This window comes from Myotis nattereri (assembly GCF_964212035.1).
Source record: "Myotis nattereri genome assembly, chromosome: 18".
NCBI classification, from domain to species: domain Eukaryota; kingdom Metazoa; phylum Chordata; class Mammalia; order Chiroptera; family Vespertilionidae; genus Myotis; species Myotis nattereri.
Window position 1 is genome coordinate 13,171,805 of NC_138093.1, and position 27,431 is coordinate 13,199,235.

The 27,431-nt window shown below is 50.1% G+C and overlaps 4 protein-coding genes across 5 annotated transcripts; 1 reads left to right on the forward strand and 3 right to left on the reverse strand.

The window, feature by feature from the left end:
- Positions 1 to 1,563: 1,563 nt before the first annotated feature.
- Positions 1,564 to 7,623, reverse strand: MLLT11 (MLLT11 transcription factor 7 cofactor). Of its 2 annotated transcripts, none has more exons than XM_081112502.1 (2): positions 7,458 to 7,623; positions 1,564 to 2,813 (listed from the first exon to the last, which is right to left on the reverse strand). In XM_081112502.1, exon 2 carries the CDS (start codon positions 2,809 to 2,811, stop codon positions 2,539 to 2,541), a length of 273 nt encoding a protein of 90 aa, XP_080968628.1. In that variant the 5' UTR covers positions 2,812 to 2,813; positions 7,458 to 7,623; the 3' UTR covers positions 1,564 to 2,538. The 2 variants fall into 2 exon arrangements, with proteins under 2 accessions (XP_080968628.1, XP_080968627.1); XM_081112501.1 differs by having other exon boundaries at positions 1,564 to 2,817.
- A 749-nt stretch (positions 7,624 to 8,372) lies between these two features.
- On the forward strand, positions 8,373 to 15,842 carry CDC42SE1 (CDC42 small effector 1). Its single transcript, XM_081112860.1, has 5 exons — positions 8,373 to 8,495; positions 11,371 to 11,639; positions 12,188 to 12,298; positions 13,221 to 13,309; positions 13,574 to 15,842. Exons 2-4 carry the CDS (start codon positions 11,586 to 11,588, stop codon positions 13,293 to 13,295), a joined length of 240 nt encoding a protein of 79 aa, XP_080968986.1. The 5' UTR covers positions 8,373 to 8,495; positions 11,371 to 11,585; the 3' UTR covers positions 13,296 to 13,309; positions 13,574 to 15,842.
- Positions 15,843 to 16,316: 474 nt separating this feature from the next.
- LOC308534375 (protein MENT) lies at positions 16,317 to 18,164 on the reverse strand (the record flags this gene model as incomplete). Its single annotated transcript, XM_081112861.1, has 2 exons — positions 16,317 to 16,337; positions 17,187 to 18,164. 2 exons carry the CDS (start codon positions 18,162 to 18,164, stop codon positions 16,317 to 16,319), a joined length of 999 nt encoding a protein of 332 aa, XP_080968987.1.
- Positions 18,165 to 18,458: 294 nt separating this feature from the next.
- On the reverse strand, positions 18,459 to 26,134 carry BNIPL (BCL2 interacting protein like). Its single transcript, XM_081112951.1, has 9 exons — positions 26,052 to 26,134; positions 25,797 to 25,861; positions 25,359 to 25,583; positions 21,951 to 22,133; positions 21,708 to 21,810; positions 21,413 to 21,544; positions 20,372 to 20,458; positions 20,006 to 20,104; positions 18,459 to 19,099 (listed from the first exon to the last, which is right to left on the reverse strand). Exons 1-9 carry the CDS (start codon positions 26,081 to 26,083, stop codon positions 19,063 to 19,065), a joined length of 963 nt encoding a protein of 320 aa, XP_080969077.1. The 5' UTR covers positions 26,084 to 26,134; the 3' UTR covers positions 18,459 to 19,062.
- Between the last annotated feature and the right edge of the window lie 1,297 nt (positions 26,135 to 27,431).

A 27,431-nucleotide genomic window follows, 5' to 3' on the forward strand; every position in this document is an offset into this window, starting at 1 on the left:
AGACTGCGGAAAACAATTTCTGGCGGAGGGATCTGTGAAGAAAAAACGAGGCTGGAACCTGCATTTCCATTCGAACAGAAGGATGAGGCACCTCTGAGGCTCGTTTGCTATCCGCCGAAGGCTCCTGGCGGTGGGAAAGCGTGTATCCGGGGAAATCCTCGGCGGGACTCTTTGGCGACGCGGAGGGTTTCGATGACGTGCCTTTCGTGACGCATAGACCCGGCAGGGGGCGGGCCCGCGGCTTGTTTTGGCGCCAAGAACCAGGCGAGCCGCTAAAGGGAAAGCGGTTCTGCCCAGGTCCTGCTCCTCTTTGCTGGCTTCTTGGGAGGCCAGCGCTAAGGATGGAGAAGCCTTGTTCCCGCGTCCCCGCCGAGGGCCAGGCTGAGGGGGACGGCCTGGCTTTGCGCGAGAAACGAACTCCTGTGCCTGACGGACATGGTTCCCCTCCCGGCCTGAGCGGAAGGACCCGGAGCCCAGCTGTCAGCGCGGACAGGGAAACCAGTAACCGAGGCATTTCTTGGGGGCGGGGGCTGGAAAACGATGGAGCGTGATGAGTTTGCAAATCCAATCCGGCGTCTCATTTACCAAACACTTGTAGCCGACCTCTGCCCAGCAGGCGCCACGAGGAAAGGACACGTCACGGACCCATCCACCCTCCATGAGATGTTGGCTTTTGACTTGGACGGTTGGCCTTTCCTGGCCTGCGAGGCGGATCTGCGTGTCCCCCCCTTTCCTGGACTTCCCTAGGTCGCCTTCATGTCATCTTGGACAGTGTTTGCAGCACGTCGCCCAGGCGCTGCCCATGTCCGTATGTCCGGCTGCCCTTTTGAAGTTGTTTCATTCCCGCTGACATCATACTCTCTGGCTCCGTGCCTTTCCCTGGAGTCGGCACCCAAACACGACTTGGAAATGAGCACAAATGGTTGCGCGGTGGTGGTTTTTTAAGTGAGCGTTTTAAGCAAGCAGGTGACATTTGGGTGCACTTGTTGGTTGTCTCGGGCACCCCGGCCGAGATGCAGAGCAGACTTCGAGCCGCGGGTGCCTGCCTTCCGAGCGCCTGGAATGACCAGCTCCAAGGTCAGCAGGCGGAGTGATTGGTCACAGCTTCCTCCCGAAATAGTTCTGCGTGGATTTCACCCTGGTCACCTACCTTTCCAACCAGAAGTGAATCATTTTAATGTATAAAGGCTACTCAAATCATTCTTCCTTCAAGTTGAAAGAAAAAATATACAAGCTAGGCCCTGACCGGTTTGACTCAGTGGACAGAGTGTCGGCCTGCGGACTGAAAGGTCCCGGGTTCGATTCCAGTCGAGGGCATGTACCTTGGCTGCGGGCATATCCCCAGTAGGGGGTGTGCAGGAAGCAGCTGATCGATGTTTCTCTCTCATCAGATGTTTTTAACTTGCTATCCTTCTCCCTTCCTCTCTGTAAAAAATCAATAAATTATAAATATATATATATATACACACACACACACACACACACAAGCTGAATGTGAAAGTAAGGCTAACGTCTGAGGTCCATACTGCTTTCCGGTGGAGAGAGAAAACTAGAATGCAGTCCTGGGGTTGAATGTCTTTATTAAAGAAATGACTAAATGCAGCACAACCAGCAGCAGGAACGATGGGAGGAGTGGGAACAGGCTGTGGGGTCAGAATGTGGTTGTTGGCTTCGTCGTCCTAAGGTAGCTGAGGCCCCGTGATCAACACACATCGCAAACGCAGGAGGGCAAGCCTAAGCTAAGGACCCACCCAAGGCCTTTTAGGAACAGAATCCAAACCTTACCAGGTACCACGATAGTCAGCAAGATTGCATCTTAAGATTTGAAATCGAGTGACTTTCCTCAAGCGTTTTCAACCCACGGTTAGGAACCAAACAGGACAGCGAGGAGGCTTGACGGAGAAACACCCTTTCGAGAGAGAGTGTAGCTGTTTCTGAAACGATCCAGGGCTTTCCCCTAGTTTCATTTTCCAAGATATATTACTCCTCTTGTTTTATACCTTTCCCCCCAATTTCTCTGAGAAAAAGAATTTATTACAAGAAGGAGCAGAATCAAAAAAGCAAGTGTCTTATCACCTTAGCCTTTTAGAAATCCTACTGTCCTGTAGCAGATAATCTCAAAATTTACTCTTCAACCCTTGAAGAAATATTTGTGTGTGCTGGCGTAGAGCAAGAAATTAGGAAAATTGGAACAATCTCAAATGAGGTCAGAAAATCAGCCCTTCCATTTTACACTACGATACTACTCTCTGGTGCCCCCATCAGGCCTGTTTTCTGGAATTAATATGGACTGGGGGGGGCGGGGGGGGGGGGAGTAACTACTCCATTGCTTGAACCCTTTACTTTGTGACTTGAGGGCTTTTGAGAGAAACATCCATTAAATAAATAAATAAATAAATAAATAAATACACAAATAAATAAGTAAGACACAACTCTGGCAAATTCATCAGCACCACCTCAACACAATAGAGGGAAGAAAGCAAGATTAATAGGGGAAGGGATGGACAATGCAGGCGTGGTGGGAGAGAAGGCTCCGGCTTAGAGCAAGTCCAGGTCGAAGGCATGGATGCTGGCGATGGGGGCCCTCCAGAAGTTGAAGGTGCTGTACGGAAGGAGGGCGTCGCCCTCGGGGTGCTTCTCCTGCTCTGTTTCGGTGGCTTGCCCGGTCATTTTGCCAGCGCTGCTGTCCTTGACCTTGTAGATGGATGTGTCTGACAGACCCAGGCTTTCCAGCTCCGACAGATCCAGTTCCGGAATGGGCATCCTCCAGAAAAGAAAGGAGCTGTACTGGCTGCTCACAGGGTCCCTCATGACTTCCTAAAGAGAAACCGCTGGTCAGTCTTCACGGTACAACAAACTCTTTGTGGTCCATTCATGGCCTTTCCCTACTTAGAATCTTCACATCCCCATCGGCCCCAAGTTCCATGGGATAAGCTTCAGGGACCCTTCCTCTTTTACCATTTTCTACTACTTCCTAACTTCCCCCCAACTTGGAATGACTTTATTTACTGCCTACTGTTTCAAGTCAATCTTTTTTTTTTTTAATATATTTTATTGATTTTTTACAGAGAGGAAGGGAGAGGGATAGAGAGTCAGAAACATCGATGAGAGAGAAACATCAATCAGCTGCCTCCTGCACACTGCATACTGGGGATGTGCCCGCAACCAAGGTACATGCCCCTGACACATGCCCCTGACCACATGCCCCTGACCGGAATCAAACCTGGGACCCTTGAGTCCACAGGCCAACACTCTATCCGCTGAGCCAAACCGGTTAGGGCGTTTCAAGTCGATCTTGAGGCTGGTTTTCAAGGCCTCTCAGAATCTGGCCCTATTCTTCCGAGTAGTGGTAGTGGTACATCTCTGCTACAGTTAATACTCATCACTCACTCCACTTTCCATCTTAAAATACTACCCAAGTTTCAAGACTCCACTCAAGTCCCTAGAGGAATTTTTTCCCTAAATTCCTATTATGTTTGCAAATACGGAACTTCTTCCTGCCTTTGGTTCATTAGGTCATGGCACCTCTCTCTGAAAAGGGCGTTCAGGACAGTTCAGCTTTCTGTTTTCCTCCCTCTCTCCTAAGCCCTATGATAGCCCTGGCCGGGTAGCTCAGTTGGTTAGAGCATTGTCCCTATACACAAAGGTTGCAGGTTAAATCCCCAGTCAGGGCACATGCAAGAATAAACCCAATGGCCCTGACTGGTGTGGCTCAGTGGATAGTGTTGGCCTGCACACCAAAGGGTCGTAGGTTCGATTCCCGATCAAGGGCACGTACCTGGGTTGCAGGTTCTATTCCTGGCCCTGATCGAAGTGCCTGTGGGGGGGGGGGGGGCAACCATTCAATGTGTCTCTCTCACATCAATGTTTTTATCCCCCTCCTTTCCATTCTCTCTCTTAAAAAAAAAAAATCAACCAATGAATGCATAAATAAGTGGAACAACAGATTGATGTTTCTCTCCCTTCTCTCTAAAACAAAAAAAAAAACTTACAATAAAAATAAATCCTATTATAAATTCACCTCTTTCAGGAGGACTTCCTTAAACTTATTCGGCTCCAGCTACCCATTTCTTCTAGCATCTCCCTTACCACTGTAGTTTTACCTGACTGTATCAGTTTGGGGTTACAGATCACTGTTACAAGTGTAGGGATAGTCTTATCTCCTTCAAGAGACTGAGAGTATCCCCAAGGGTAAAAACCAATCTACTTAGTACTTTGTGCAAAGCCCACAAGCGCTGGGCTTTGCACACAAAAGACATTCAAGGCTGCTGATTAATTTTCTCTCACTCTTTATTTAATACAATGAATACCTCGCCACTCCCATCTATTAGTCTTCAGATAAGCTTTAACAGCCTATCTATTTCTCTCTAACCTACCTCTGCTTCCGAACAAAACCCAGGTGCTAAATGAGTTTTCCTATGCTATAACAGGTCTCTTCTCTGGTCACAATGCTAGAATATATCTGATGATGGTGAGAGCAAATGGATTAGAAACTCCAGGTAAGTAAGGTAAAGTTTAGATTGGGAGGAGAAGGTGCTTTAACAGAATTAGATACTTGTCCATGCTTTCATCAGTACTTTTATCACCCTCTCTGCTCATCCTTCCCATACCCTGATGTTATGTGACTTATAAATTACCTCCCCGCAGCCTCCACTCTGCTGCTTGCTAGCCAAGGGAAGGGGCAAGAAGCATTAGCTGAAACGTTCCCAAAGGAGCAGAAAGAACATTCCACCACTGCCTCCAAAAATAGAACCCTGTTTCAAAAGGACTTCCTCCAACACACTCCATTGGCTCTCATCAGGCCTTGAGATGCCTAAATAGTGGCCTAAAATAGGTTCCAAAATGTGTTAGGCAGACATGATAACTAGTCCTGACTGGTAGTTCAGTGGTTAGAGCATCAGCCCTTGCACCAAAGAGTCATGGGTTCGATTTCTGGTCAAGGGCATATATCTGGGTTGCAGGTTCAATCCCTGGCCCTGGTCAGGGTGAGTGTGGGAGGCAACCAATTGATGTGTCTCTCTCAAATCAATGTGTGTGTGTCTCTCTCCCCCTCCCTAAAAAATAAAATATATTGGATGAGGATTGACAAAAAAAAAATAAAAAAATATATATATGTATATATATGTATATATATATACATATAATATATATATATATATATATTTCTAAACAACAAAAAACATGATAACCAGTACCCTACAGAAACCCTATCAACCCATATAATGTGAAATGTCTCTAAGTAAAAGAGGCAGAAAAAGAATGCATTAATCTAGAATATGTTTCTGTGTGAGTGTGGGAGCTTTAGGAGGGGTAAGTAGGTAGACTCAGATGTTTTTAAAGTTAAAAGCAAATGCTGAGTTGCTCTTTTTTGTCTTAGGTTCAAGCTCCAAAATAAACCCCAAGCAGAGAAGTTGCTTAGGAGTGTGATTCGGGGACTGGGACAGGGTGGGAACATGTTAGAAAGGTGAGGTCATCATCCTATGATAGGCAGCTCTGATCATCGCCGCAATAATCTGCAGAGCCATGTGCACAGAGAGTTGCAAAAATGGTTGTACCTATTAACCAATCAACCAGGGTTATAGAGATCCTAAGAAGCAAACCTTAGGAGACAAAGTGTTACTTCTGTCCACAGAGATATTTTACTAATATTATTAGCTATTTGCCTGCATAACGGGCTTCTTTTATATCCCCGCCCTTACCAGTTTTCTCCAGTGAGAGCTTAGTATAATGCTGGGCAAATATAATAGGCTCTTTAAAAAAAAAAATAGAATCGTAAGGAGGGGAGGAATTAATAGATTTTTAAAACTAGAAAACACCTTAGAAATTATCTAGTGACTTGTGAAGCCTCCCAACCAGTTTGGATTAGAACCCAGGTCTCGTAATCCCCAATCTGGACTTCTTTGATGTGTTGTACATAGATAGTTGCCTTTAGCTTTACATAATCCTATACCAATATTCTCAAAACTTGCAAGAATTCTTAGTTCCTGGAGAGCAGATACTCAGTGGGTTAGGTACTGATTGTTCTGTGGTTCCGATCTGAATGGTGAACATGCAATAGGCAATGGAGAGCAAGCTAGAATCCGAGAAAGGGAGAAGGCTCTGACAAACGGACTCCCTTCCTTACAGCCAGCATATGTCTCAAAGCTCTCCAATCCCTGAGTATCTGGCAGGGCTTCTCTTGACAATTAAAAAAGCAGAGGGAAATTGCACGAAATATTGACTTAAAAGGCCTAAAATCTCTAGGTATGGCTCAGAGACATCTACAGAGAGGACCAAATACATTCTAGAAAGATACTCATACAAGTATTGACAGCATTTAAAATCAAGTCCAGCGCATTACCTACACAGAAAATGGAAGCTAAAATAGCCTTTATGTTGATAATGAAATTTTAAAATTTAATAGAGTGAATTTAATTCCCAACTACCCAAATTTTGCAAGAGGTCTCTTTTCAGCTAGCTTTCTCTTCCCCTCTCCATTTGCTTGATTAGCAAATATATATAAAAAGAGACATTCTCACTGAACCACACAGACCCGCCCAAATACCCTTTGTCCAGCCCCCCAGTGGGAATCCAAGGTCTACCAACCAGGCCTTGCTGTGTCATGCTGCCACCGTGGGGTGGAAGGACAAGGCATGGTAACGGTGGGGAATGGAAGGGCTCCGGCATCTCACTGCATGCGCCTCATTCTGGGCTTGGATCTTTCTCATGGCCATATCCTTCCCCCACCGATTCCACTGAGCTGCAAATAAGCATTCCTTTTCCAGAATCTGTCCCTAAACCTACTAGCTTTTGTGTGCTGTACTAATTCAATATGGGATCCGGTAGTTCTCCAACACAGAGCCCCCCCACCTTCCTACCTCAAGCTGCTGCTTTCTTCGGAGCAAACGTTTGAGATGTGGAGGAGATTATTAAAGGAAATGTGAGGATTAATCTCAATATTATCTCATCCCATCCCCCAAACTGCCTCCTATGGAGACAAGTTTGGGGTGAAGGAAGACACATCAATAAGACACTACAGGGAAAAAAAAGAAACAGAGGGAAATAGAGACTAGAGCAATACAGTAGGACTAGAGATTCATAAGAAGAAGAAAAAAAACACACCACACAAATTATAGCTTGAAAGAAAGATAGAGATAACTAGACTGAAGATAAAATACACAGGACAATAAATTGTAGGCAAATAGGTACTTGACATGAGATAAATGCTAAGAAATAACTACAGGTAAATTGTTAAAAATTAATGTCTGTGTTCAGGATTATAAGGCATGGATGGAGATGTGAGCAAGAGATGGAAAACGGTGAACCAATTAACTACCGTTGTTCATAGCGGCGCCTTCTCTCCGCTAGAACTGTCCCCCAACCTCATCCTTATTTGGGGGTCCCTAACCTAACCAGAAGCAGCTGCTCTTCTATCTCTGCAGCCCCCCTCCCCCTTCCCCCTCCCCCAGTTAGTTTACCTGTTATCAGTGAATTACTAGTGTGTTCCGAAGATGGAGGGAGGACCCCAGGCTCCGGTCCCTGCTCTGGGCTGGAGAGAAAGGCAGCAGCGGGGGCTTGGCCGGCTTTGTCTTCTCGCTCCCGCTCCCTCTCCCTCTCCCTCTCCAGTGACTGAGGCTCGCCGCCGCCTCCCCCTGCAATGCAGCCCCTCCTAGGAAGGCGGGGGGCCTCCGCCCCTCCCTGCCTGACTCGGCCGATTCAAACCATAGGCTCCCGGGCGCTTTCGGAGGCAGCGGGCTGAGGCGCCTCCGCAGGCTCATTGGTCTGCACGGTGACCCCAGCCCTTCCAGCGCCCCCCGCAACCCGAGGTGCACTGAATAGGCAGCTATTGCCCTCGGATTTCAGGTTTATGGCTTAAGCATCTTCACTCTAGACGACAATGGAGGCGTGCCCCTTTATCCCCCCGATTTAAGGGTTTCAGGTGACCAAGTATTTTTGAAAATCAGGGAAATTCTCCCTCCAACCCTCCTCCTCCCGACTCGCCTCCCCACCCCCATAACGGGTGCCCTGCTCCACTGGGGGTAGAACACAGAAGATGGGGGGCGGGGGGCTCGCTGCGTCTGGGAAACTCGGGACTTGGTGGGGTCCGGGGGACATGGGGGGTTTAGGGACTCCGCTTCGCAATGCCTGGCGCGCAAAGAAAACGTGCGATTCCGGGGGGCCCAGGTTGGGTGCCGGGTCCCCGCCGACAGGTCCCCACTCCGCAGTGCGCCGAGAGGGGCGGCGGCCCGAGGGGGCTCCCGAGGCCCCGCCCAGGGCCCGCCCCGCGCGCAGCCGCCTCGGTCCGGGGTGGGGGGAGCTGTGCGCCCGCCCCCAGCCGGACGAGTTTCGTAATCGCGTCGCCGCCGTTTCCGCCCTCGGCCAGCCCCACCTCTGCCGGCCCGCCCTCGGCTCCCCACCGCGCCGAGGAGCGATCCCGGGGACCCCACACTGGCGGCCACCGAGCGGGAGCCCCCCAACCAGCTCTAGCCGGGCGCCTCGATGCCGGAGCCGAGCAGGTGAGAGCGTTGGACTTGGTCCCCGGGCGGTGCGCCCCGCCCGTCCCGCCGACCGGATGCTGGGGGTGGGGGAGGCGAGCGTCCAGGGCGGCGGGCGGGCTGGGTCGGTGGGAAAAGGGGTGCGTCCCCTGAGTAACCGCCGCCGTCCTCGCTCACGCGCCCCCCGCCCCCCCAGTGCGGCCCCTGAGGAGTAGAAGGGAAAGGGGGCTGGGGTGTTGGGGAGGTGGGAGGGGAGGTCTCCTCCGAGGCGCACTGGCCTCGGGCGGAGCCGAGCTGGGTCCGGGGAGGTCTACACCCGGGGCTGGGGTGGCCACGGAAGACCCTGACAGCGCCCGAAAGATGCCCCGAGGGGCCCCAGGCCCGGTGCAGCGCTGGGAGGAGCAGCAGAGGGTGTCGGGGTCGAGTTGGGCGGTCGGCAGAAATGGAGTTTGTGTGGCTGAAATGACAGCACGGAGGGGGTTTAGGGCCGGCTCCTGTCTCATCTGACGCCCCACCAGGCCTTCCCTGGGGCAGATGCCTGAAAAGGGGGCGTCTACCCCGACTGCCCTCGAGCCCTCGGGAGCTCTCCTGGCCTGGAGGCCCGCGGGGGAGCAGCTGCAGCCCCGGGCTGATTGCCCCTCCATTCCCTCCATGCGCTCTCTCTCCAGCTGCTGCCTGTGAAGGCTTGTCAGGCAGCGGGTTGGAGGCCTTGGGGCTGCAGGCAGCGGGACCGGGAAAACCGGTTTGGGGCAAGAACAGGACCGGGGAACTACCTATGAACATCCTTCCTCCCGGAACCTTCTCCCATCCCGTCTCCCGCTCACCCCCCATAGCTCCGCAGCTGCTCAGCCCTGAGCCCCGGTGACCGTGGTGTCCCCCCAGCTCCAGTTCGCCCTTCCTATTTGGGACTTAGGCCCGGTTCTCGGAACCACCCGACTGTCAGGATGTGGACCTCTGTGCTCTAACCCTGACCCCTCCTGCTGTTTCTCCTTCACTGGGCTTGGTACCTCTTTTAAAGAAGGAGAGTGGCAGCCAATCACTTACTTTTCTGGCCTTGTTCTCCCCACCCTCCCAGCCCCAGTTTCACCCTGCCCGGTTTTCTCCACACGCTGACACCCCCCCCCCCAAGTTTTAGGCACCCGGAGGTCCTGTGTCCGAGGGAATGGAATTTCCTGGTCACTTCGCATCATCACGGGTCATTTCATGCCAAGTCCCACACACACACTTTCCCTCCACCCAGCTCTGGCCAGGTCCCTGGAAAAGGAACAGACCCGTCCTTGTTCCCTCCGTTGCCCGGTTCCCTCTCCCTCTCTCTCCTCTCCCCCTCTTTTCTTCTCTCTCCTCCCACCATCCACTTCTGTCCACTCAGCTTTGAGCCAGGGGGGTGCTGGGGAGAGTCCAGTCTCAGTGCAGCCTGTCTGGTGGTGTTGGGGGTTTCCTCTCATTCTTCATTGTTGTCCCCATCACCCCTGCCTCCAACCCTTACCACTGGCTGCCACCGCCATCACTACAAACCCTGTGACTGACTTCCCCATTGACCACAGCTCCCCTCTCTGGACAGCTGTGTTCTGACTTCCACCCTGTCTCGTAACTCCTCCCCCCAGCAGTGGGAAGGGAAGTTAAGAGAAAGGACCTGCGTCCTTCCCGTCCTTAGAAGCTGTATCTCATGTTTGTGTGATCTCATCTCGGGGCTTTTTAAAGCACCACCAGCTACGACTCGGTTCTTAGATCCGTCTAGGTTGCCAGAGCTTCAGGGTTCGGGGCCTGGGACTGGAGGGACAGGAGGTCCATATTCATGCGTTGATAGTATTTATCAAGCTGCCCTGTCCGTGGAAACGCTGAGCTTGCCTGTGTTACAGGACTGTGGAAACGCAGTGAGCGCAGAGAAACTCAGCTGTGCCCTACCCTGGCCGGCAGTAATGAGAGTTCTTCCTGGGGCACTAACGCTTTGGGAAGTTCCTTGGGGCTGGAAGTGGTGAGGACGGAGGAGAGAACAGGTCACGGCATGAGGGGAGGAGAGAGGGGGAGAGAGAGGCGGGCGCGGAGCGGAGTGGCACGATAGGACCTGTGAAGAGGGCGGGGAGGCTGGAGAAAGATTCCTCCCGGCCGGCAACCTGTGCACAAGTCACACACACGGAGATACGGCCATGCCACGGGGGTGCACGTGCAGGGGTGCGGTGACATGGGACACAGAGAAACAGTGTGTGCAGCCTTGAGGCAAGATCTCAAGGTCAAGTCATAAAGGCGCTGCTAAATGTCTTTGGGAGGGGTTGGATCTCCGTGGAGGGAAAGGAGGAGGAACCAGGGCAGGGAATAGAACGAGAGGGCGGGAATTGCTCACTGTGGCAAGTCTTTCTTGAGGATCAACCTGCCGTACTTAGTTACCTAGGACTGAGGTGGTCAGGGTCTTAAAGAAAATGTAGGTGTTGAGGGTAAGGTAAGGGAAAGCGGGGGAGGGACAGGGGCGGAGGCCTTGTTTGTGAGAACAAAAAAACCACCATTTCCTCTTCAAAGTCACTTCGCTGCCCCTCCCCTTCTGGCCTGTACCCAGGGAGAAGGGAGGTAGAGCTTGTAGTACCCCCCAAAGTGTGCTCAGTTATGCCAATATCCTTTGGTCCCCTCCCATCCCATCATCCTAGATGCCTTCAGCCCCCTTCCTCTCCCTTGGTGCCAGCCGCTGCTACGCCTTAACCCCTTGGTGCCCTTTGGTTCCTTTCCTTCCTTTGAGAGTCTCCCTGTGAGGTTCTGCCGACTGAGGAGGTGAGGAGGTGAGTGTCGGGCACAGGACTAGGGCTTTTAAGGGAGAACCCGTGCGTCTGAGCTCTGTAGGAGGCTTCTCAGGGAGGGAGGGATTCCCCGTTCACCTTTCTTCTCTCTCTCCTTTCTGCTCCTCCAGGGTTCCAGGCCTGAGAAAGAGAACCGTGCGCCTGCCTGCCCACCTCACTGCCTGGCCCTGCTGGTTTCCCGGGGTCTGAGACACGGGCCTTTCCTGCGGCGTGAACCCAGGGTGTTGCGACACCTGAAGGGAGTGAGGAGTGGGCGGTCCAGGCACCAGGGCCAGAGCCCTCTGGGGCCTCGGGCAGCGGAGTGAAACTGGAACCATCAGGGAACATGAGTGAATTTTGGCACAAACTGGGCTGCTGTGTGGTAGAGAAACCCCAGCCGGTGAGTGTCCCTGCCCCCACCCCCACGCACAGAAATCAGTTACCGTATCCTGTCGGGGAGGCTCACCGTCTAGGACCTGCAGTCTAGAGAGCACTGGTCTAGCCTCCCTCTGTCGGGATTGTTTTGGGTGGCGAGGCAGGTGTGTGCCACAGTAAAGGGGGCCTGGGTGATGGGAGAAGTGACTAGTCCTAGCTCTCACTTCCTGTCCCTGTCCCTTCTGAGTTGGGTGGGGGTTGTAGGTGGAGCTTAAGACCTGTCAGTTTCCCCCATTGTTTCCTCATCAGCCAGGGGTGACTTTGATGTGTCCTTTCCTTGTCCAGTGTTCACTGTGCCGGCCACTGCCCTCACAGCCCTGCCTGTGTCCTCCCTGTGCTATTCCAGCGTTGCCTTTCACACCCTCGTGATTTATTTCCCTATTGTAACGCCATATTCCCTTTCCTACCGGGCCTTAGCTCTTCCCTTGGTGGTTTTCAAGACTCTTTTTTCCTTCCTCCACTGTGACTGCAGGAGGGGCTTTCAGACATAACTCCCCTATTTTCTCCAAGCAGAAGAAGAAGAGGAGGCGGATCGATCGGACCATGATTGGGGAACCAATGAATTTTGTCCACCTGACTCACATTGGCTCCGGGGAGATGGGGGCCGGAGATGGACTTGCCATGGTAATAAGGGAATGTTTGATAATGGGGTTATGGCCTAGAACGGTTCCTCTTTGAAAGTTCGAGCAGGGGTCATAACAGAATGCTTGATGGGGAAGTAAGCAGCGAGGATTCTAGTCCCGGTCACCAGTTGGGTAAACCTGGGACCTTGGCATTTCAGGTCTCTGGCATTTTAGGCTCCCTCATCTTTACAGTTAACAGATTGTTATTAATTGGGGTGGGAGATAGATACGTCTTTAAGAGTTACTTGGACGGCTTTTTCCAAAAACCGTATCCCTTCCTTCTATTCATTAAGAACTGCTGTCTCAGTGCTGTAGTAAGTCACATTGCGGTTGGGATGTTGGGGCAGGAAAAAGGCCAAGCACCTCTGTCCTAAATAACGTCTAATATGTATTTTGCTCTCAAAATAAGGGAAAGGGAAATGGGGATGGAGATGGTGAAGGAGTCTTTTCACCAATTGCAGAACTTAGATAACTATGATAGGGTCCTTTGTGGGAGGATCTTATAAGTAAAAGAATACTTTTTCTTTTTAAGTCCTCACCCAAGGACATGCTTTTATTAATTTGAGAGAGAGAGGAAGGGAGAGGAACATTGATGTGAGAGTGAAACATCAATGGGTTGCCTCCTGCACGTGCCCCGATGGGGGAATCGAATCCACGACCTTCCGGTGTATGGAACCATGCTCCAACCAACTGAGCCACACCAGCCAGGGTGTAAAAGACTAATTTTTTGTCTCATCCTCACAAAGGTCAGTGTGAAGGGAGGCATGGGAACCTCCCTTGGAAGGATGGTGATTAATTTCAACCTTTCCAGATGATTTTATCTTCAAGGAGATGGGGTCAGCCTCTTCCATGGAGGGCACAGGGGAGGTTTCTTACTGTGAGACATGAAGACTTGGGAGAGTTTCACACGTGCTTTTCCACAGACAGGTGCTGTTCAGGAGCAGATGAGATCCAAGGGAAACCGAGACAGGCCATGGAGCAATTCTAGGGGCTTGTAGCTCCAACAGGAATGGTGAGTAAATAGAGAGCACCTCCAGCACCTGCTGAGCTCTGCCTTGGAACCCTGGTCCTCTGCAAGAAAGGGAATCGAGGGAAGGAAGAATTAGACCGGGAGAGGTAGTGACGTGGGATCCAGAAAAGCAGAGAGAGAGGGACGTGCAGACAGGAATAGAGAAAAGAGCGCGCTGTGGAACTAGTCTGCACTAGGTGGTGCCTTTCTCCCCAAGACCATGGTTTTCTTTGAGGCTAATCTTTTTTTTTTTTTTTTTTTAATCAGTTTTTGCTGTCTGAAGTCTCCACTCTGTGCCCAGCCCAGAAGAGATGCTGCCTCCACCAGATCCTCCGAGAACCAGTGTCCTCAAGGCCCCCTTTTTTCCTTATCTGCCTGATAGTGCCTCAAAAGGCTTGGGGGCTGGACTCCCCCCTCCCTCCTCTGGCTGTAGCCCCTCCTGGAGATGGGGTCAAGGCAGCAGGACTGACCAAGTAACTACTGGTTGGCCAGAGGAGCTCAGCTGAAGCCCTGGACACTCTCAGATCTGAAATGGGAGTTTCTGGAAACCTGGAATGAGTTCCCTCCTCCTGAATGACAGTCTGGGTGCCACCAGTTTTTAATCTATTAGCCTGAACTCCTTAAATGGCAGGTGGGTGAGGTTACCAAGCTGGAGCTGGCTTTGCTGAGAGCTCCCTACCTCTCTGCCCTTCTCCTTCCTCCTGGAATGAACTGAAGCAGACCTCAAGCAGGGGCTGGGAGGGGGACCACTGCCTAGTCGACTCTCTTTAAATCTCAGACCTTAAGCTCACGGCCCTTCAATATCTCTCTGCCAATACCAGCGTCTTTCTCTAGGTAGGCCTCTAACCCTGTTTCTGTAGCATTGCTAGCTCCCCAGTATCTTTCCTTTTTAAAAACTAATTAAAAAGTAAATTTAAGATGCATTCTCGTAATTACCCCCACCCTGCTACTACCTCCGTCCTTACCCTTAGAAACCTTATTGTTCCCCATTGAGTAAGACTTAAGAGATGGGTCTTAACCTGATGACATTCCAGTTAGATCTTGGGGACCTGGACTGCCCTCTGCCAACCTCCCTGCTGGCCTAGGTGAGAGGAGGAAGAGGGAGCTGGAGAGAAATCCAGATGGCAGCGAAACTAGGAGTTCTGTCTCAGGTGGACTTCCTGACCCTGGAGGATGGAAGGTGGGGAGATGAATTGGTTGAGAACAATCACCTGGGAGTTTAGGAATCTTAAGATCCTCACAACCTGGGCGCAGGGAGACAGCAAGGTTTCTCAGCCTGGACACTTTTGACATTTTGGGCTGGATCATTCTTAGTACTGGGGACTGTCCTGTGCATTATAGGATGTTTAGCAGTGTCCCTGGCCCCGCCCTAGTTATCACACCCAAAAATGTCTCCAGACATTGCCAAGTGCCTCCCAGGGGGGCAAAAGCGCCTCAAGATCAGAACCAGCGCTCTAGAATCAACACATTTTTCTCTTGAGTGATTTTTATCCCCTACCACACCCCCATCCCATTATTCATCCTAAGCCTGAGCCTGGATGAACTAGACCCCCTGTAAACTAGGCTTAATAGTCTCCAACAATTTTTTACTCATTGTGTTGCTTGTGCTTGCATGGGTTGCTTGTGATGGACATGCTTCTCCCTTGCTCGGTGGAGGAGGGGTTCCTGCAGTGGTGGGATTGGGGAAGGGAGGGAGAGAAAAGCAGTAGAGCCGTAGACACCCCAGCGCTGTCCTCCCCAAACTTGAAGCTCTGTTTCTGTGCCCTAGTCCTGGAACCAGACACAAATAAGACTCAGGGAGTTTTGTCTGAAGAACGCCCCACCTGGCCGAAGAGCCTGCTTTAGGTGGGGAAGTAAGGGAGGAGCAGGGTCTTCCGGCACTTTCCATTTTCTCAGGTGTGTTTGGTCCTGCCCCCTTCCTCATGGGGAGATTAGGAGGCAGCACAGGACAGATGAGCTCCTGCCTGCTCTGTGTCCAGAACCAGGGGTCTCTCAGTAGCTCAGTAGCAGGAAGCATGGTGGTAGTGGGGGGTCAGGAATGGGGGAATGAGGATCCACTCTGCTGATTCTACCGTCTATGAAGTTTGCCCCCAGCTACAGTGACTGAGGTTCTAATTTTTTCAAGTTTCAGTGTATTTTCTAAAGTTTTCCAAGGTCTAAGATTGCTCAGAGATAACATTCCAAATCTACTCTGTGCCAGTCAAGCTAGTTGCTCTGAAAGTAGTTCATCTTGTTGCCCCAAAAGTAGCTCAATAGCATGAGGGTTTTACTAGATCTAAAGGGTTGACGGGATCGGGTAGGAAGATGGAGGCTCCTGGAATCTGGTCGCCCTGATCTTTTAGCCTCATTCTTAGGCCAGTTCTCTGGGCACGATCTTTCCTTTGGTTCTCTCTCTTTTAATTACCTTCTCTGATGTGTGTGCTGCCATCACTTTAACAATATTTAGAGTGATGGGAATGGGTTTGAGAGTCGTAATTTATATTGAAAATTTGTTGGACTTCTAAATATACTTTTCAAATAAAAAGTTGAAGCAAAATAGTCACAGAGTAATCACTACAGGTGCATATTGGATTAAACGATAGATACGGCTGATGAAGGGTAACTCCTCGAAAGTGGTTGGTGTGGGATTTTGTACCATTGTCCTTTCTGAGGAGAAGGCTAAGTATTGTGAAGGCAAGACCACCATCATCTAAGGGCTCAACTCCTGCTGAGATTTTTTCAAAAGAAGGACTTGTTTAAAAAAACAACTCTGGAAATAAGGAAGATGAACAACAACCATTTTATCCTGGGGGACAGGAGAAGCCCAAGCCAGATGCTGCTAGCTACCCAGTTCAGTTTCACAAAATTTTTGGTCTCTCCTCCCTCAGATACCTCTGTAAAAAGACACAAGACCAAACAACTTTTTTTTCTAGTTTTGTTTTTCTGTACTAAAAATACCCAGTGGGTGCTGGGATTGAAAGGGGAGGAGAGGTTGAGATGCTGACACCTCTTCTTGCAGATCAAGTGGCCATTACCTCCGGTTTCTGTCTATCTGGGTAAGGAAACAAAATAGAGAAAAGGGGGAATATTATAATGACATCTATTTCGTTTTTTCCTTGCTTCTCCCTCTGCCCACAAACCCTCATTCCCTCAACACGACTGCCCCCTATGGATGCTTTTTTATATTGAATGATGGCTTTGGACACACAAGGAGAGACACAAAAACCATTAAAATGACCATGCATACATTTTATTGTCCTTCCTCTCTCCCCAAAGGTCCTGTCATTCTGTCAACTGAGAATATTTTAGCAGGTCAACGAGAGCCTTCGGTGGTTCTTTTGGTAAAGCATAGGCCTGTTCTTCCTTAAGAATTCTTAGGTTGCTGGGGATAATACCAGAACAATTCTTGGGGATAGTGATGGTTAAGAGCATCGACACTAGAGTCAAATCTGGTCTAAGTTCTACTGTAACTCTGCCACTTACTGGCTTAATAACTTCAGTTGTAAAGTGGGGATAATAATAATACCTCATAGGCTGTTGCAGGACTGATCCAGGTAAAGTGCATATAGCAAGACCTCAAATATTGGCTGTTGTTGCTCTTAAACTGCATCAATAAGCTGAAAACTTAATTATCTTCCATATCCATCAATTATCTGCGTCAAGAATTCTTAACAATTTGGCCAGTTATCATCTAGTGACCAATAATACATGTTGCCTAATGACCAACCAGTTGTTCAAGATGTAACAGGTGGAATCCATGGCCAACAATAACGTGAATAAACCAATGCATATTAGGAATCAGTAACCAGACAGATAAGTAGCAGTTCATGCAAGCACCCGGGCTGGTTCAGGGCTTTGCAGAGCTATCGACAAAGATCCTGGCTCATCACCAAACACTTACCGGTTGCATCTTGGTGAACACTGAAGAGAGGCTGTTCCAAATATCCTCCAGCCCAGCCCTGACCTGCTTCCAAAACATAAGCGCTGGGCTGGGGCTGGGACTGGGGATGAGCCTGGGGATGGGCATGGGGGTGGTGGTGGTGGTGGTGGTGGTGGTGGTCTGAGTTTCAGACCAGAGGGCCGTGTCCAGGGGGCACTCTTCAAGACGCCGATCACAGCGACATTGCTGGTAGGTGCAAGGCCGGTGCTCTGTGCGGAGTTGGCTCAGTGCCCCAACTCGAAGGCGCCCAGAAAGGCCCTGCAGCCTCCCGGCCCGGGTCCTGCTCATGGTGCCCGACTTGCAGTGGCAGTGCCACGGGCCCCAGGGCATCAGCACCAGCCGCAGGTCCTCGGGAGGTGGCATGGATGAGGGTGAGATGCGAGACCAGCGCCTGGGGCTGGAGCCTGCTGTTGGCCAGCGGGTCAGGCTGGTGTCGTCCAGCGGCTGGTGCTCAGTGGACCTCCAGCTGCCGGGCGGCAGGCTCGTGGTCAGCCTGTATTCCGGCTCCTGGATATTCGCTGCAAACCTGGAGGTGAACCTCCTCATGGTGCTGGAAGGCGTGCTGTCCATCCCTAACTCGCTGTTATTCTTTTGGGCGTTAATCACAATCCCCTCCTCCAAAGACCCATCCTGGTCTTGCTCCCAGGAACGCAACTTGTTCATGTCCGTGAACACCGTAGAAGCCAAGAGCTCGTCGACGGCGGGGCCCGCCAGGCGGTCGGCAGTGGCCGCCACGTCATCCTCATCCTCCATTATTACCCTTCTCTTCGGGGGGACCCCGGTCCGGGAGGTGGGCCGGTAGTGGCGGGTCATCGGGCCCCTGGAGCGGAACCTGGTCGGCTGCTTCCCCGTTGAAGCCAGGCCCTGGGCCCCCGCCCCCGCCCCGGTGCCCAGGCTCAGCAGCAGCGCCCAGAGCAGCGCGCCGGCGGCGGGGACCATGGGGCTGGACCGTGTGGGGCTGGGAGGGAGGCCAGTGACCGAGGCCGGGCTCCTCCTTTCTCTCCCTCCTGCCTTCCGCTCTCACCGACCCGCCGGGTCGTTAGAACCGAGGCCCGCGGCGGGGCTCGGGTGCGCGCGCCACGCCCCTCCCCCGGGGCCCTCGCCTCCCGAAGCCCCAGGGGCTGAGCTGGAGATCCGCGGGGACCCCCGGCAGCGAGGACGCTGCGGACGGACAGACGGATTGTGATGTCAGGGGCGGGGGAAAGAGCAGGGCACTTCGTGGGCGCACAGCTTCAATCTCTCGCAATTTATTGAGCACTGCACATCTGGATTGAGTAAAGAAAGGTTTTGAAAACACTCCTTCCCAGGCTCACAGGCAGCAGGCAGGACTAAGAAGGAATGAGCGGCAGACAGCGGTTCTCCAAGCTTTTGGGGGGGCGAGGGGGGGAGCCATGGACTCCTTGCTGGCTCCCACAGGCAGGCTGGCTGTGCTCGGTGAAGCCCTGCTCTTCCCATGGCCCCTCATCGGGCGCCTGGAATACCCCAGGTGGAGAGATCTCAGCCCCTTCCTTGAAGAGGATGCAGATGACTCCTGGAGATGAAGTGACTGCCCCCGGTTCTACAGCTAAAGCAGGATGAAGACCCACAGCTTTGCACTGGCCCATACAAAAGACCACTCCTTGCTGAAAAGAAAGTCACCTGCAGAGCAGGTTCCAGACCTCAAGCTCTGCTTGGAAGGCAAGGACTGGGGAGGAATGACACACTGAGATGTACAGATCCCGTGGTACTGCGGTTGACGATGAGATGATTTACAAAACAGCTTAGATGTTTCGGGGGTAAAGGTGTAGGCAGACTGATATCTTTGCTTGGTTCGAAGGCCTTTTATTCCAATCCCAGGCTAGGTCCTTCCTGAGTCATGGAGATCCTGGTCCAGCCTAGGAGAGAGAAGAATAAATAGTACAGGAACAGGACCTGGGTTTTCTTGTTTATTTGGTATATATATATTTAATTGATTTTTTAGAGAGAGAGAGAAAGAAACATCAATCAATTGCCTCCCGCACACACCCTGACTGGGGATCAAACCCGAAATCTAGGTATGTGCCCTGGCCAGGAATAAATCCACAACCTTTTGGTGTACAGGATGATGCTCCAATCAACTAAGCCACCAGGCCAGGGCAGAACCTGGGTTTCACTCGCTGGTTTGGGGAGAAAAGCCAGGTGAATGAAAGTTGGTGATGCTTGCATTGGTCATCATTTAGGGTTCCTTTGCTCCCCAGCACCCCTCCCCGACTGGATAGTCTCTCCAATTTACTGCCAACAAACGTCCCTTTCTAATTTCTGAATCTCCTCTAAATTCTGTGCTGTGGTTATTCCTTCATTCCTTGTTGCCTCGGGACTCACATGTACAGATTTGTATTTGTTTGTGTTGGATACAGTAAAGTCCTGTCCTTAACTTTTTCTCTGCATATGTGCATATTTGCCCAGATGCTTCGGAACATCTGAAAGCAGGGCCTCAGGTTTTTAGTTCCTTTGTGTCTCCCCCAAGGCATTAAGGAAACGGATACTGGCCCTAGCTGGTTTGGCTCAGTGCATAGAGCGTCGGACTTCGGGTTGGAGGGTCCCAGGTTCGATTCCAGTCAAGGGCACATGCCCGGGTTTCGGGCTTAATCCCTAGTTGGGGGAGTGCAGGAGGCAGCCGATCAATGATTCTCTCATCATTGATGTTTCTATCTCTCCCTCTCCCTTCCTCTCTGAAATCAATAAAAGAAGAAGAAGAAAGAAAATGGATACTGGCTTTACACATCCCACCCCAAACCACTATCCTTAAGCTCAGGACTCACCGTCTGACAGCTTCTGGGATGTGGACCTGATCCAAGGAGATGAGTTGGCCCAGTTCTCCCAGGCTGTTCAGAAAACGAATTTTTCGTGTGAACTTGGAACTGAAAAGAGGGGATAAACCATATGTGTTGTATACTGGGAAGAGGGCTCCTGGAGACCCTTACAACGGGAAATGGAACAGGTGGAGAGTGGTTGAAAGACGGGAAAGAGTCATGATGGGGCCAGTTCTTCTTGATTTTGAAAATGGGAAAGAAGTGGGGAGCATCTGAGATCTTGTTCTAGAGCTTATGTTGTCAATTTGGCTCAAATGAACTCATTTAAAAAAAAATGGGAAGAAGGTAGGGGGTCCTTGTCCCCAGAGCTCCTACCTGATGAAGGGCCGAAGCAGTGCCAGGAATGCCTTCATATACCACGTGGCATGGACAACCACCAGGGCACGCAGGTTTTTCCTTAGCCTGAAGAAGAATACGAGATCATCCTATTTCTTCTTCCATCTTTCTACCTGAAGATCAGGTGGAGCTATATTCTTTAACTTCCTTCCCTTTTCTAATTTCTGGATTTTTCTGGCAACTGGGTCTAACCCCCATTCTTTTCATTACAATCTCAGCCCCATCCATCTTATTCAACCCTCCATGCTCTCATTCTTAGGAAATTCTCCTCTCAGAATCCCTCAGCTTGATCTTTGATGCCCCATTTCCCTCCCGTGTCCTTCCCTCCTCATATAAGTTCCTTTGCTACACTTCCCCATCCCTCCATGACCAGGCCCATTTATAAAACTCCAGGTGGAAGAAGGCCAGTGAGGGGAAAATAAAGAAAAGGGAAGAAGAAAGAGACAAATGAGCAAATGGAAGATGGGGGAAGAAAGGAACAAAGGAGGGGAAAAGATCTGTGGGTCAGGGAGGAAGGCAGAAGAAGAAAATGGATTGGAATTTGAAATCAATGGCAAGACCACAGGGGAAAGGTAGGGTGCCTTCTAAATGCCCGGCAATATGCCACTCTGATCTACTTTATTTTCAGAAATACCCCGCAGCAAAGGTATTTTGCCATTTTGCAAATAAGGAAACTGAGTCCCAGAAAGGTTAAAAGGTTAAGTGACTTGTTCAAAGCCATAGAGCTGATAAAAACAAAATAATCAATCCCCCTGCCTTCCCTCCCCGCCCCCCCCCCCCCCCATGCGCGCACACAAATCCAAAGTCACATAGCTGGTTGGCAAAGGCAAGATTTGAAACTTGATTTCTCTAATCCCAAGAGAGAACAGAAGACAGGAAAGGCTTGGAAAGGGGTGTAGAGGGACAAAAAAAGAGGAAGAACTAAATGGAAGTAGAAAGAATGGAAAGATGGAAAAGGGTGAGGATTGATAAAACAAAACAAGATAAAATAGGCTCATAGCCCCTTCTTCTGAGGCTCACCGCCGATCCAGAGTCCGGTAACACTGGCGTATCCAGCTCAGAGGTGGAACTTGAGCCCTGCTTGTGCCTCCATTCAAATGAACAAGCAGATAATTTTCTGCTACCAGCAGCTCCAGAGTTCCCACCATATACCTGGAGGGACAAAATTATCAGGAAAGGTTTATGTTTTGTGTTGTGGGAAATGAGGGGGACCTTACTGTAGACTCTACAACCAGCTACTGAGCAAGAAGGGGTTTCTTTCTTACTTTTCCCTCCCTAACCTCCACCCTGGAGCCCTTCAGGCCTTCCATCTCACCTAAATAAGTGTTCCATGACATAGGTATAGTTGGGAATGCTGCTTCTGGGTAGATAACAGGAAGCAAAGAGGATGACAGCATTGAGGCCCTCACCATGGTAACCTGGGAAGGATAAGGGAAAATTGACAGACCTGGTTAGGTTGAGGGACTCTGAGGATTGTGAACCCAATAACAAGGTTCCAGCTTAGGCATTTTATTCCAGAAGTCACCGTTCTCACCCCTCCACTTATGCTAGCCATTACCTCCATGAGATAGGACTTTCTTATAGGGCTCAATGACAGTCATGTCCACTCGCTGCTCCCTCTGCCCTGTCCGGAAAACCCGCCAGCGATGGCCGTCTTCTCCAGCCACATCCCACATACAACCCTGGCCCAGCCTTTCAGCTGCCTCACTGGCCCCCAGGCCCTCTGCCTGGGGTAGCTCATCTGAAAGAGAGGGATGGGGAACGATCAACAGGGCGGAATACACACCTTCAGTATCCTGTACCTTCCCCAGATGCCTAGAGTTTATTACTCAACTTCTCATTCCTCAGTTTTTCCCCATGACTCTAGCCCTAGTGTGTTCCATACACCCAGACCCTGGCAGGTTTCAATTTCCTGTGACTCGTTTTCCTCACAGTGGTCTTGAGGTAACCTTGACTCTGGTAGGTCAATGGCCCTTGACAGTATCAGTTTTTTTCCTGGATTTTTTTATTTCTTTCTTTCCACACTTCTCCTTGGGTGAGCTCACCTATTCCCATGTTTCAGTTACCACCAATAAGGTGATGACTTCCAAATTTGCCTCTTTAACCCAGGCTTCTCTCTTCACTCCAGACCCATGTCCCTACATGCCTAGACTGGACACCTCCACCTTGTCTGTCTCTGTCATCTCCTAGTCACCAGACACAAAGTGCAACTCGACGACATGCTCTTCCTCCTCTCTCCCATATTTCCTTTCTTGGTGAATGACCCATCTCCCTAGCTTCCTGAGAGAGAAAATTGTACATCCTCCAAGACTCTTTCTATCAGCCCTCAAGCCAACTGGACTCCAGATCCTCATTCTTCTACCTCCATTACATTCTTTCCACTATTACTGTCCTGGTTCAGGTTCTTACCTGGCATCAGTACAACGCTTCTAACTGGCCTCCCTGCCTTTAGTCTGTTTTCCTCCATTCCACCCTCTACACCACCACTAAAGCAAGCTTTCTGTTCTCCCCTACCTTCTTTACTGAAATGGCAATATACAATACCAGCCGTGGGCAAACTACGGCCCGCGGGCTGGATCTGGCCCGTTTGAAATGAATAAAACTATTGAAAAAAAAGACCGTACCATTTTATGTAATGATGTTTACTTTGAATTTATATTAGTTCACACAAACACTCCATCCATGCTTTTGTTCCGGCCCTCTGGTCCAGTTTAAGGACCCATTGTGGCCCTCGAGTCAAAAAGTTGGCCCACCCCTGTACTATACCCACTAATTCTCCAAAATCTTTCCATGAAAATGAAAGAGCTGCCTCATCTTAAAAAATAATTGCCTAGTACTTAGTATTCCACTGTATGGATGCACCATAATAGCATTAATATTCTACTGGGGGAGCCCTTAGGTTATTTCCAATCTTTTCAGAGCAATTAAATCTGATCATGTCATTCCCTTGATTAAAAGCATTCAATGACCCCACCCCCCAATTGCCTATCAGATAAAATCTAAATTCCTAGCATGGTAGCAAGGATCTCCATGATTTGACGTTGCTTATTTAACATAGCACTATTTTTTGTCATTCTCGCTTCACCTCTCAGCCCTTCCTATCTGAGTGATATTATAGTTTGTTGTTGTTATTTTGTTCCTGGCTCTGGGGACAGCTCCTGATGAAAAAAAGTGAAAAGGTGTTTTGTTATTCATAACAAGCCCCTTTCAAAAACATGGGTTTGTATTAATGAGGTGACATTGGAAAGCCCCTAAGGATCCGTAGCTGGTTGCCAGGGGAACCATCCATGTGATTAGAAGGTTGGAACTCTGGGGAGGGGAGAGAGGAGAGAGAGGTTGTGTTAATCACTAATGGTCAGTGAATTAATCAGTCATGTCTACATAATGGAGCCTCCATAGAAACCCTATCAGAGGGGTATGAAGAGGCTCTGGGTCAGTTAACGCATGGAGGTGCTAGGAGGGTGCTGTGCCTGGAGAGGGCCTGGAAGCTCTACACCCCTGCCCACTCACCTCGTCCTATGCATCTCTTCCTTCTGGCTGTTCCTCTTATAACAAATCTGTAATCCAGTAAGTAAATTGTTTTCCTGAGAGCTAGTGAGCCATTCTAGCAAATTATCGAACCTGAGAAGGGGGCATTGTGTAGCCAGTTGGTCAGAAACACAGGTGACAACCTGGACATGCCACTGGTGTCTGAAGCGGGGGGAGGGGCCACAGTCTCGTGGGACTGAGCCCTTAACCTCTGGGGTCTGTGCTAACTCCAGGAAGTTAGTGTCATAACTGAATCTCAGATACCTGTTAGTGCCTGGGGAGTTGGAGAATTGGTTGATGTGAGGAAAACTCACACGTCCGGTGTCAGAAGTGTTATGCGTAGAGAAGAAACAGTTTTCCTTAATATCTAAATAGTCCTGCTTAATCCTTTGAGTTCCCAACATGTCATGCTATAGTCCTAGTTGCTTCTCCAACCACCTGATAAACGACTGCTCAGAATCACCTCCTCTGTGAAGTCCTAGGCAGAACTGACCTTGTCTTTCTCCCTGCGTACATTGTACCCTATACACAGGCAGGTCATAACCTTTAACTGCACTTATTTGTATATATGTTTATTTCTTACCAAATAGGTAATTCTCTGAGGGTAGGGATCTTATTCATCTTTATAACTCCAATTTTAGCTCGGTGATGGCATGCAACAGCCATCCAATAGTTTCTCTTGATAAACAAAGGACCCCACCCCTCCTCTATTGGACTACTCTCCCATTGGATTTCTAGGTTCTACCTTTCCATCCTCAAGAGCTAATTTTGCTGACCTTACCTCTCAGTCCCCACCTTATTAGTTCTAACTTCTGAAGGGACAGAACGGAACTTGAAAGAACTAAGCAGAACTAAGCAGAAATGCACCCTCCTCCCTCTTCAAGGACGAAGCAGGGACATACTCTTCTCCCTCTCCTCTATCTTGTCTTGCAAGGCTGGGCCCTCAGCCCAAGCCGCCCCCCCCCCACCCCAGACTGACCACAAGAATGCTGGTATTGTCCTAACTCTCCCAACCACCCACCTGAGTGGACCAATGAAGCTCCAGAAATGTAGCTACGGTCCTAATAAGGCTATAGTGGAGGACGGCTCCAACCTTCAGAATGTGATGGTCACTTCCTGACCCTTATGCTATAAAACCCTGACCAATCTCTGTAACTCACGCCACCCCTAAAGCCCACCCCAAATAGCTAGCCCTATATAACCTTTGTTCTCCTGGGACACGCTCTCTCGCCTCACCGCTGCGCCGGATAGAGGCTGGGAGCCAATTCTAGAATTGATCAATAAAGACTCGTTGCTTTTGCATCGGAGGAGGCTCCCTGGTGGTGGATTGTTGGGGACCCCGAGCTCTGGGCATAACACTTCAGTCCCATTAAATCCATCCTGAGCTTTATCACGGGCCTCTACTTCTACCTGATTGTCCCTCAGGTTTCTTTCCCACCTTCCCATTCAAATTCATGTCCACTGTCCAGCTTCTCAGAGTCTGAAGGTGTCTCCAATTCGTCTATTTCCAGGTCAGTACTGTCATCAGGAGAGGAAGGTACAGAGTGGATGGGAGAAACACCATTATCTCCAGGCCCCTTCGTCAAATTCAGTCGTAACTCTGGGGCAGAAAGACGTTTACGCATGCGGCGCTGGCCACACAGGGCTAAAGTGCTGGGGGTACCTGGGTAGGGGTAGGGGGACAAAAAAATAGAAAGATGCGTGTGTGTTGGTTAGGATTCTTTGTATGTGGAATTGATAATATGGGGCGAATTCTAAAGGACTAACACAGGGGACGGTTGGGAAAAGGGAAGTAGAACTGCAAAGGGATGAGGGCGGCATAACCCTCCACTGGATTAGAATCAAGAACTTGAGGCCTAGGTCCTAATTGACCGACCTGCCTGCGAGTCTCTTTTAGGATCGTCGGGGTCTTCAGAAGAGTCAGACTCCTCAGGAAGCAATCTGGAGGGGGAAAAAGATGAAAAGGGGGGAGAAACGTAGGCTAAAGACACCAAGCCAGGTATCAATTCTCTCTCCCTGCCATGAGTTTGTTTACACCTCTGCTTTCCTACTCCCACCTCTTCAAGTTCTAATTTGCCATCCTTGCCCTCCATTTGTGACCATCACTTCCGTCTCCCAACCTCCCGCTCACCTCCTCACCTGGGGAACTCTTCGTCCTGCCATTCCTCCTTCAGCTCCAGTTCTCCAAGTCTCACGGAGGCCCCCAGTCCTGCTGCTTCTGCATTCTCCCTGACCCTAAGGTCGTCCCCCGGCCCCCGGAAGAAAAGATGATCATGAGACAAACTAGGTAATGTCTTGAGGGAACTGGATTATACGTAGGAGACACAGGAATGAAGAATAGTAATTAAGGGGCAGAGCAGAGAACAGGCCTTGAAAAGAACTTGTCTGGTAGATGTTTCTACCATCTTCACCACTTTCTGGAAACAGGTCACCCCGACTGTTAGGGCTAGGAGCAGAGGAAGGGGAGATGTCAAGCTCATCATATTTACCTCTATGGCAGTTGCTCCACCTACACAGTAGGGGTGAGAGGTATTCCACATGACAATTGGCTGGAAGCCGACAGACCTGCCCAGCTGTCACTTGGCAAAGTCCAGGAAGATGGCACCTAGGCAGGCCTGCCTTTCCTCCACCTGCTGGGGAGTGGTCAGGGGAAACCAGGTCTAGGTGGAGGGGAGAGGAAGAAGGTGAGAAGGAAGAGATTTGCTGGCGAGAGCCTGGACCCAAACTTAGTTCTGGGTCGGCTTTCCTGACAGCCATTCTGGAGTATGGGGGTTAGAAAACAGAGAATAGGGGCCTATTTATCAGACACAAAATATAGGAACTTCCTTTACAAAAACACACACTAGGGAATTACCCTGGACTCCTTAGTCACCAGTTCCCATACCATACCAACATTTCCTACCTAAAGCCACCCATCCCTTCTCTGTAAATTAATTCCTACAGCTTTTGTTTTTAGGTTGTAAAAGTAAAAATTTTTATTTTGATTGATTTCTCAATAATTCCTACAGCTTTATCGCCTCTAGGACCCAAGATTAGACGTGGTGAGAGTTGGATGGTGGGGAAAGTCCCAAGAGTATTCACTTTTTGTTTCCAGCCAAGTTAGCTAAGGTGTTACTTACCCAAGAGCCAATGTCTTTTCTCCTGCCTCTTGTGTAGTTCCCATCTTCACAAATGTGCCCCCTTCTTTAAACACCTGGAGTCCTCAGGGAATTGGTCGCCCCAGCTCTCCAACAATTCTCTACCCTTTCTCTGCCTCAGCTGTTGTTGTCTTGCCTCTAAGGAGGAAGGTGTGGAAGGGAGGTAACCTCACTCTCAAACAGGTTTTGCCACCTCCCTTCTCAATGAGCAGGTTTGCCCAAAAGAAAAACCATGCCTATGTGGGGGCGGACTTTGGGGGAGGAGAGTATATTTTCTTTTCTTTTTTTAATTGATGTTTTTAGAGAGAGGAATGGGGGAGAGAGAAACATCGATTGGTTGCCTCCAGTATGCGCCCCAACTGGAGATTGAACCT